Source organism: Phoxinus phoxinus (assembly GCF_949152265.1).
Source record: "Phoxinus phoxinus genome assembly, chromosome: 20".
In the NCBI taxonomy this organism is placed as follows: Eukaryota; Metazoa; Chordata; class Actinopteri; order Cypriniformes; family Leuciscidae; genus Phoxinus; species Phoxinus phoxinus.
The window spans coordinates 23,700,515-23,710,962 of NC_136895.1; the positions used below are offsets into that span (position 1 = coordinate 23,700,515).

General features: G+C 42.5%; 1 protein-coding gene across 1 annotated transcript in view; it reads left to right on the plus strand.

Annotated features, from left to right (window-relative positions):
* Window positions 1-10,116, plus strand: part of LOC306988762 (uncharacterized protein) — a 52,400-nt gene extending 42,284 nt beyond the window's left edge. Inside the window, exons 13-16 of the mRNA XM_079593911.1 lie at window positions 4,640-4,933; window positions 5,582-5,636; window positions 8,119-9,274; window positions 9,316-10,116. Coding sequence (XP_079450037.1) covers window positions 4,640-4,933; window positions 5,582-5,636; window positions 8,119-8,221 — 452 coding nt within the window. The 3' untranslated portion in view covers window positions 8,222-9,274; window positions 9,316-10,116. The remainder of the gene's footprint in view (window positions 1-4,639; window positions 4,934-5,581; window positions 5,637-8,118; window positions 9,275-9,315) is intronic.
* Window positions 10,117-10,448: the final 332 nt, after the last annotated feature.

Genomic DNA, 10,448 nt, shown 5'->3' on the forward strand with positions numbered 1-10,448 from the left:
CTCTAAGCTCCCATTCTCCTCCTTTAAAATTGGTTCCCTGATGTGACAACAACTCTGCAGGTGTTCCCCTTCTGGCGATGAACCGTCTCAGGGCCATCAATAAGCATCCGCATCCATATTTCTGAGGAGATCCAAGTGTACCGCCCTCGTTGTTAAACACTTAAATATTATCCCCCAGCGTTTCTCTTGACGTCTGCCCATCTTCACAAACATGGGCCCAAAACAATCCACGCCATTGGAATGGAAGGCTGGTTTGTGTAATCGGAGACGAGCAACGGGAAGGTCCGCCATTCGGGGAATGGAAGGTTGAGCTCTCCAACGCTGACATTCGGCACAAGTTCCGCTTTGTCTTCAGATGGCTCGGTGCTGGGTCTTTCTGGCCAGGTGGCTGGATTCTGGAGAAGGAAGGGAGGTCCTTGAGACCATCGGTTGGGATCTATTAATGCCTCCAGGGTCTTTCCTCTCGTCAGATCGTCAGCAGGATTATTTGCAGAGTCCACGTAGCGCCAGGTGCACTTCTCTGTTAACTCCTGTATCTCAGCTATTCTGGCGCCTACGAAGACCTTATAGCGACAAGACTGAGAGTGTAACCAGGTCAGTACGGTAGTGGAATCTGACCACAACACAGTTCGAGCCACTTCCAGAGTAAGTTCCCTCTCGAGAACACGAGCAAGCTGCGCTGCAACCAGAGCTCCACAAAGCTCCAGGCGTGGGATAGAATGCAGGCGTCTTGGAGCTACTCGTGAACGAGCAAGGATGAAAAACAGGTGGATCTGGTCTTCCTTGTCCTCAGTTCTCATGTAGGCTACGGCTCCATAGGCTTGCTCAGAGGCATCTGCAAAGATGTGCACCTCACGGGTGGCACCCGCAAGGTTGGTGTCCGTCGGAACATATGCACGCGGGAATGTAAGGAGAGGTAAGGACTCAAGTTCAGCCTCCCAGCTGAACCAGGCCTGCAGGAGGTTGGCGGGTAAGTTCGAGTCATCCCAACCTCGCTTCTTATCCCACAGCTGCCTGATGATGAGCTTTGCTCGGGTGGAGAAAGGTAACATGTAACCCAGGGGATCATATTGAGTAGCTAGTACTCTGTAGATGTTCCTCAAGGTTGGATCCTCGTAGGACATATGCCTATGTCTGTAGCCCAAGGTGTCGGTTGCCCAATTCCAGCTGAGACCAAGTGTTGACTCCAGAGGGTTGGACTTATCCTGTGCCAGCCACAGGTCCAGGCTTTCTGATCTGGCCTCTTGAGGTAAGTGGCTCAGGACGCTTGGATCGTTGCAAGCCCATTGACGCAACTCAAAACCTGCAGATTTCAGAAGATCCCTGAGTCGATCCACCAGCCGTTTGGCTTCACCCGACGTACCCATGCTCTGCAGGCAGTTATCTACATAAAAGCAGTTCTCAACGGAGAATCTCAGGTTATCGTCCGGCTGGCAGTGGTCAACAACATGGCGCTGCAGGGCGTATGTCACGCTGCATTGGCTGCAAGTTGGGATATGGGATATGGCTATGGGATGTTCACGAAATCTCAGTAAGACTCCCAGCAAGGGGGGCCCAAGAGTAGGGATGATGTGAGATGTACCATCCTTCTTTGCTAGAGGTATCCTCAGTGATTTCTCTCACAGCACCTGCTTCAATGAGCTTCTGCATTTCCTTCCTGTATGAATCCGCCAGCTTGGGGTCCTTTAAAAGTCGCCTCTCAGTACTACGTAACATGGGCATAACTGCCTCCTTTGGCGAGTGCAATGGCGGCATACTTGCATGTCGCAGCAATGGTGTGGCGTACCTGAGAACTCCATCTAGATTAGCACGGACAGTCTTGGATTCAACCAATGCTACAGCCTGCTGATCCTGCTTTGACCGAGTCACCTCTCTTTCTGGTCGGTAAGGTACAGTGTCTACTTGCCAGAGCCTCTCAACATGCTTGTAAAGCTCATCCATTGATGGCGTAGATGAAGTATACAGGCACTGTGCAGGTTGGATAGGCCGCCCCATGAATGGGGTGGGGCCCTGAAGAGTCCATCCAAGTTTGGTGCGGACTGCGGCTGGACCACCTGGTGGACCAAGTCTTACTGGCTCTACAGGTGTTATCAGCTGAGGGTTATCTGAGCCTACAAGGAGTGTTGGCTGAGCATCTCTTAAGGCAGGTAGGGGAATGCCACTTATGTATCTGTATTTTCTCTTCAGGCGATCAATAGGGTAAGTATGCTGTGCTAGGCTGAGGCGGCCAGCTGTGAAGGCCCCATTAATCTTATAGCTAGTGTGAGGGTTCGCCGCTGGTGAGACGCGGAAAGACACTGTGTGGCCATGGAGGATCTGGATGTCCTGCCGGACTGTACGCAAAGGAAGCGCTTCGGGATCGCCCTTTATGCCAAGGAACTTAGCTGCTGCTGGTAACAACATGGTCCTCTCTGACCCATCATCGAGGATCGCAAAGGTGTCAAGTGTCCGGTCTTCATAATGTACAAGCACAGGGACGACCTTCAACATGACTCGACTCCCGGCTCCAGGTCTGTCCAGGTAGAGCGAGTCAGCCGCAGAGCTAGTTAAGCAGCTCTCTTCCTTAGCAGCCACATCTTTATTGCCCCTCTCTGCCTTTGTGTTTATCTCGTGAAGAGCCAGTAGGTGTTTTCCTTGACAGATGTTGCAAGGTTTCTTCAATGTGCATTGAGCGGCTTGATGAGTTTGTGCACAGCGCCAGCACCGCTTGTTAACCCGGATCCACTCTTTAAGCTGCTCTCTGGAGAGTTTGGTCACAGCACTGCATTGACTAAGATAATTTTCAGTACTCTCACAGTAGGCACAGTAGGCTTTACTATTGGCTCCTCGGTTAATTGAACTCTCTTTATGGGACGAAGAAGTGGTCTCAGCCGACTCACCAGCTCCATGTAGGATGGTCACCGTCTGTATACCAGGCCGACCATCAGTCTTCACGTTCAGCCTTTCCTTTATGCTGCGTCCGGTAGCCTGACTGTCGAAGCCCTGACACCATGATTCATAGCGGAGCCATTCTGACAAATCATGTAAAGTGTGGGTCGCCCCTAACTGCTTGAACTGATGTTGACGGAAATCCGCTCGCTGTTCCGGAGGGAGCTTACTCAGCAGACGAGCAACATGTGAGCCACAGTTGAGTTCGATTTCCCCTTCAGGACCCAGAGTCTGCAATAAACCCACTAAAGATTGTATCTGGAGAGAGAACTTCTGGAATGCCATAGTATCACCACGCCTTACCTCGGGGGTTTCTAGGATGCTTGCTATCTTCCTTAAGGCAAGTTGATGAGGCTGCCCGAATTTGTCATGGAGGGCTGACATAGTGTCACTATAAGGGGTTGGTGAGTTTAGATAAGCGTCAGCTATCAGCTTAGTTTCCTCCAGCTTTAAATGATCCACAAGTATTTGGTACTTGAAGAGTTCTGTAGCATTGGATGGGAGTAGGTTTTCTAAAGCTATGCGAAGCCGTGCAAACTCACTGGGATCCGGGTGAATGAACCTTGGGATTGTGGGTTGGGGCCCTCGGTACACTTGCTCATTCCCCGGCGGCTGAATAAACTGATTAGATGGCGGTATGCCATGTACCGCTCCAGTGACTGCTAAGGGATGGTAGGTCCGGGCAGGCGCTGATTTGATTACAGGTGCATGAGCTGGGGCATGGTGTGTGTGCAACTGAAAGGGTCGTTTAAAGTGGCATGGTGATATCCCTTTATCAGAAAACTTAAAGGATAATTCAACAGAAGGATAGTTAAACAGGTTTCAGAAGGAGCAATGGCGACATACTGTGGCCAGGCAAGGCTATTACTCAAACCGCGTCCCCACACGGTCTCCTGAACACGAAATTAACTCCTTTTAACGAAATGTTATAAACGTTACTACGTAACTTATACATCAAAGGACTCACACCAGTTAACCTATTATTTCCTACAGTGTTTTTCAGCATAAACATCGCTCTATCACTATAAATCTCACTCATCACGCTGGCACATGGTAATGCATAGTAATTCTACAATAGAACACAAACACAGCAAAGTAAAAGTCACTTACTTCCCGTAATTAACTCAACACATGAACATTGGAAGCTGGATTATTCAGAAGGGACTAAAGAAGCTGCACAACACAGGTATGTAGGCTGAATTATGCCGTTGAACTAGAACTCACTATATCTAACACGCTAATCATACATTCCCTTTTTTCTCTCTTCCGTAACCACAGAATAAGAGTCTTAAAGCGGCAGGCACCCAGAAATGTCAGAGCCTTTTATACAATATATATATATTTTTTAATCATCATCTCTGTATTTTCTAGTAATTTTCGTGGTTCGAGTGCTAAAGCCCGTCTTGGACCACTGATGAACACTAAAAAAAAAAAAAATCGTGTCAAATTAATTAGGATGTAATATTGCATAAAGAAATGTAGAAAAATAGTTATGATCATGAATCGCATAGTCAAAGAGTTTTATGGCAATAAATCCATCATGTCATGGCTTAAACATGAAATTACTACATGATATTTTATGCCTTTGGCTATCTCCAAACATGCCAACATCGGTTAAAGAGTCCTCTGAATGCATCTGATGTAGAAACGAATTATTTCACACTTTTTTCTTCTGCAATTCTCTGTTTCTGTGTGTTACTGTGACATGAAGCCGAGACGAAATCAGAGGCCGAGGGACAAGATGTCACTCTCGAGACTGGTGTTAATAATATCCAGACAGATGATCTGATACTGTGGATGTTTGGAGCCAAAAACTGTCTCGTTGCTAAAGCTGATTCAGGTACCGGTAAAACTGGTGAGAGATTCAGTGGCAGACTGGAGCTGGACAAGACGACTGGATCTCTGACCATCAGAAACATCACAAACACGGACTATGGATATTATAAACTACAGATCATCAACAAAGAAAAGACCACATTCAGGAGATTCCATTTGCTCGAACCTGGTGAGTAGAACAACATTTATTATAACAACTATATATTGATTTTTAAAGCAGTTCCAGTCATTGAATCTGATTGGCCGAACAGAGTTCCAAAAGTTCCAGATTATGTGATTAGTTAAATTATGTGATTAGAAAAAGTTATTCTGATAAAAGGATTTTTATTACATTTAAAAAAATTAAAAAATAAAAACTTAGACACATTTTTACAAATGGTCTCAGACTTTTGGATCCCACTTAATAGCGCTGCACAATATATCGAAATATCGCAGTCAACATAATTATTTATTCAGTGTCTGTTCTAAATAAGGGAGAATGTACAGTCAGCTGGTAATTATAACAAAATAAAGCCCAACAGGAGCAGTTCACATTTATATCCGTCAATCTTTACAATGGACAAATCTTCTGAAGCCAACATGAGGTCTAATTGAATCTCAGTATCTACTCTATTACTTTAGTTCAAGGTTTTTGAGAACAAACATCTGTAGCAATTCCTGTTGTAGAAATATGATCTGAGTTCTCAGAGAGCTGATTTTACAGTACGAGTCTGTTTATGTCTTCTTTAAGATTGTGCAGCTGTAACATCTCATATGTAGATGTAGCAACACTGTTTATTTCTCTTTATATTTTTTATCATCATCTCTGTATTTTCAGATGCAAATGAAAAGACAACTATGAAGCAAGATGTGCTGGTGCTGCAGGATATAAGGTAATGAGAAAAGACACGCCCACCCACGCATTTACACTCCAAGAATTGATCCACAGATCTATTTTGACATACAGTATCAGATTGTTTTGTCCCGTCTGTTGCTATGGTTATATCTCTGTCAATCAAAGTTTCAGATTCAATCGTGCATTTAAATAACGCTTTAAATCTGGACACTTTGCAGTGTCCAACAAAACTTTTATTCAAATTGTAAATGGGTAAACAAAGCGCAAGCATACAGAACTCTAAAGCACACGGTGAACGAGAACACAGGTGTTGTGGATAATTTCGACTCCCTGCCAATAATTATTATTAAACACTCGATAGGCAATTTATTTCAACTTTTCAAACAGGGCACATCAGAAAGATATAAATTCACGCTCCTTCGCTCCGCTGCCGCTGAGAGGCATTTTTCTGAAATCTCCAAGCCGGTCACGTTATTTTCACGAGTGTAGCTGGACTCTTTCACAAACAGTTCGTCCAGCCATCAGATCAAACCACAGCTGTACGTGAATAACTGAGACCAAAAGGTTTCTCTTCGATTTATCTGTTAATAAATAGCTGTGCAAGGAAAGGTGCAGAGCATCAATGTATCTGATGATATTGCTCCTGTGAAGGTCAGGAAGAGTGGTAGACAAAAGGCACCATGGAGAAACTCAACAGCAGTGCAAAATATGAAAAGACAACCTGCGCCCTTGACGCTCTTCCCACATCTTTCTTCAAAAGTGTGTTAAACAGCTTAGAAGCAGATCTCCTAGAAGTGGTAAATGCCTCACTTCTCTCTGGAAGTTTTCCAAACTCCCTGAAAACTGCAGTTGTCAAACCCCTCCTAAAAAAGAGTAATCTTGATAAGACTATATTAAGCAATTATAGACCGATCTCAAATCTTCCTTTCATTGGCAAGATCATTGAAAAAGTTGTTTTCAATCAGCTGAACAAATTCTTAAGCTCGAATGGATACTTTGACAATTTTCAATCTGGTTTCCGATCGCATCACAGCACAGAGACAGCGCTCATAAAGATAATTAACGATATTCGCTTAGATACTGATACAGGCAAAATATCAGTGCTGGTACTACTCGACCTCAGTGCTGCATTTGACACTGTTGATCACAACATACTTCTTGACAGGCTGGAAAACTGGGTGGGTCTTTCTGGGATAGTCCTAAAATGGTTCAGGTCATACTTAGAAGCGAGAGGTTATTATGTGAGTATAGGAGACCATAAGTCTGAGTGGACATCCATGACATGTGGAGTTCCTCAAGGCTCAATTCTTGCGCCACTCCTATTCAACCTGTACATGCTTCCAATGAGCCAAATAATGAGAAAGAACCAAATCTCTTACCACAGCTATGCAGACGACACACAGATCTATTTAGCCCTATCGCCAAACGATTACAGCCCCATTGACTCCCTGTTCCAATGCATTGATGAAGTAAACAGCTGGATGTGCCAAAACTTTCTTCAGTTAAACAAAGACAAAACTGAAGTCATTGCGTTTGGAAACAAAGATGAAGTTCTCAAGGTGAACGCATACCTTCACTCTAGAGGTCAAACAACTAAAAATCAAGTCAGGAATCTTGGGGTGTCTCTAGAGTCAGACCTTAGCTTTAGTAGTCATGTCAAAGCAATAACTAAATCGGCATACTATCATCTAAAAAATATTGCAAGAATTAGATGCTTTGTTTCCAGTCAAGACTTAGAGAAAATTGTGCATGCTTTCATCACCAGCAGGGTGGATTATTGTAATGGACTCCTCACTGGCCTTCCCAAAAAGACCATAAGACAGTTGCAGCTCGTACAGAACGCTGCCGCCAGGATCCTGAGCAGAACCAGAAAATATGAACACATCACACCAGTCCTCAGGTCTTTACACTGGCTTCCAGTCACATTTAGGATTGATTTTAAAGAATTTTTACTGGTATATAAATCATTTAATGGCCTAGGACCTCAATACATTGCAGATATGCTCACTGAATATAAACCCAACAGATCACTGAGATCATTAGGATCACATCAACTAGAAATACCAAGGGTTCACTCAAAGCATGGAGAGTCCGCTTTTAGCTATTATGCCAGCCGCAGCTGGAACCAGCTTCCAGAAGAGATCAGGTGCGCTCCTACAGTAGCCACATTCAAATCCAGACTCAAAACACTTCTGTTTAACATTGCATTTACTGAATGAGCACTGTGCCACTGTTCGTCCGACTGTTTGCACTGTATTTTATTTTATTTTATTTTTATTTTTTTACTCTAAACTGTTTTAATTATTCTTATTTCTTTTGATTATTTTAATTTCTTCTATGTAAAGCACTTTGAATTACCATTGTGTATGAAATGTGCTATATAAATAAACTTGCCTTGCCTTGCCTTGCCTATCTTTTGCTATATATCTGGAACTAAAGCTTCTGCTCAGTTCACACTGTTGGTCTGATTTGACTCCAGGAGTCTGACAGTGATGTCTGGTCTCTTCTTCTCTGATCAGTTCACTTCTTGTAGATCATGATGTCATAAACCAGCAAACAGCAACAGTAGCCACGCCCACCAGAGCAGAGATGACCAATCGGAACTCTGAGACGTGCAATTAGCTTCTCTGTCTGCTTCCAGTTTCTGTTCCTGTAAAATCACACAAGAAATGCAAGCAAATGTGCCCCATATATACCCAGTGATGTACCTGAACTTGGCGGATGAAGTTCAGTAATGTTGGCATCCTCAGTCTGGTTGACGGTTGAATTGTTGCTGGATGACACATTTGAGCTTGACGATCTTTCTGATGATGAAGAAGAATGGGTCGCTGTTAAAAACACAGATCAGTGCTGACAATCTTTATGCATTTATAAAATATTACTAAAGCAGTCATGATCATAACTTAGATTTAAGGAATATTGAAAATAAAAATAATGTTTTAAAATTACAAAGATATAATGCAAATGATGGGCAAATTATGCTGTAATTCTCTAAAAAATAATTTGTGCTATTGAAGATTTTTATATTACATTACATATTTCTCTGTTTATGCTGCATGAGTAAATATCTCTGCAATATATTACACATGCAGTACCATATCTGATCACATATACATCTATATATTATGAAGTACTGAATATAAGATTACATACATTTTGATATATTAGTAAATATATTGTCACATATCTTTCAATATATGAAAAGCGGCAATTCCTTATGTATTATTCAATATATTGTACTATATTGTACCATTTAATATATTGATCATTCATATATAGGGATTATATATGTTCTTTTCGTAAGGGTTACCACAGCAGTGTTTCTGTATCAAGGTCATTTTTGATGCTTTGTTTCTGAAAGCCAAAATCTTTTTAACAATCCTAATGTATAGGTACTAGTTCAAAACATCTGGGGTGTGTTTCCCGAAGCCAATTATGGTCTCAAGTTCTGGCGTTACCAACACAATTCAATGAAACTTGCGACAATAGTTGGCTAACAATGCTTTTGGGAAACGCACCCCTGATTTGTTCAATTCGGTTCTCTAGTAAGCAATCTTTTCTGATTGATCCAATTATCTAATTTCAGTAAAAAAAATGTGTAATGTAATTTGAAATGTGTTGCCGTGCCTCCGGGAAAAGGGTTTGGAAACGCTGGTCAGAGGAAACCTAAGCCATGTTTCCACTGCAGGAACTAGGGACTTTGGGGTGGTACTCAGTGTGTTTCCATCGCAGGAACCAGGGTCTAAATGAAGTTACGGGTAATATTTCCCCCTTCTAAAGTCTCTGCTCAGGGGTAGTACTTTTTCAAAGTTTCGGAACTTTCAGGGGTGGGACTTGAATCAACAATGGAGTTAAAAAAATTCAACCGATGGGCCGACGACGAGGTTCAGGCTTTATTAAGCTTAAGAGTATTAAATTGTAGCGAGCAGTCCTATGTCACCGGACTAACTTAGCTAATCTTCACAGTACTTTAGACCGCGGTGGAAACGCAGACAGCAACAGGTCCAGGGGAAAAAAGTTCCTGGGACAAATTGTTTCGGATATCGTCTTTGTGGTCCATTAGTTCTGGTAATAGTGAGATATCTTGGGGCCTTTGAGGAAATATAAAGCTGATATAATGAGATAGCTGGCCATATGTCTCCAGATTGGATTACAATAAAGTGCGAATGGATTTGCTTTGTCTGATCACTTATCTTGTAAAATGGCAGTCTAATATTGACGCATTACTCTTTAACCAGGGCTGGGATGACAGAAGAGACCGATCTATTTAAAGACAGAAGAGACCTGTCCATTATGTAGAATGGAAGAGTTCGGCCTGAGCTTTTCATAGCATGTCTGTGATCATGATTATGAAGGATTGCTTGCTTTGTAATCAATGCATGTTCCAAATGCTTTCATAAATAATATAGAGAGGGAGGGGGGATGAATGATCTACAGATTGAATTTGAATTAGCAACTTTGTGTATTTGTGGCTTCAAGAAAATACGATTATTTAATAAACCGCTTATTCTGACCATAATTGTGTCTCCCTCTTTCCTGCTCTTCCTCTGTCTCTGTCTGCATCTTTTGGCTGGCAAAATAATTAACAAGGTGTTTGTGTGTGGTGAAAATATAAGATTTTTTTTTAACAGAATGTGTTTGCATATTCAGTCATAAGGGGAAGCTAAAGCCGCATCTTCTGCATTAGAATAACTGCTGCTGGAGAAGAATAGGAGTTTGCTTAAATCTTATTAATCAGACTTGTTTCCTTAAAGTAGATTGAATTAAATCCGTTCTGGACATGTAGAATGAGAAGTATGAGGTTTCTTTTCTCCTATTGACCTTATTTTCTCTACAAGCTTAACTCTTT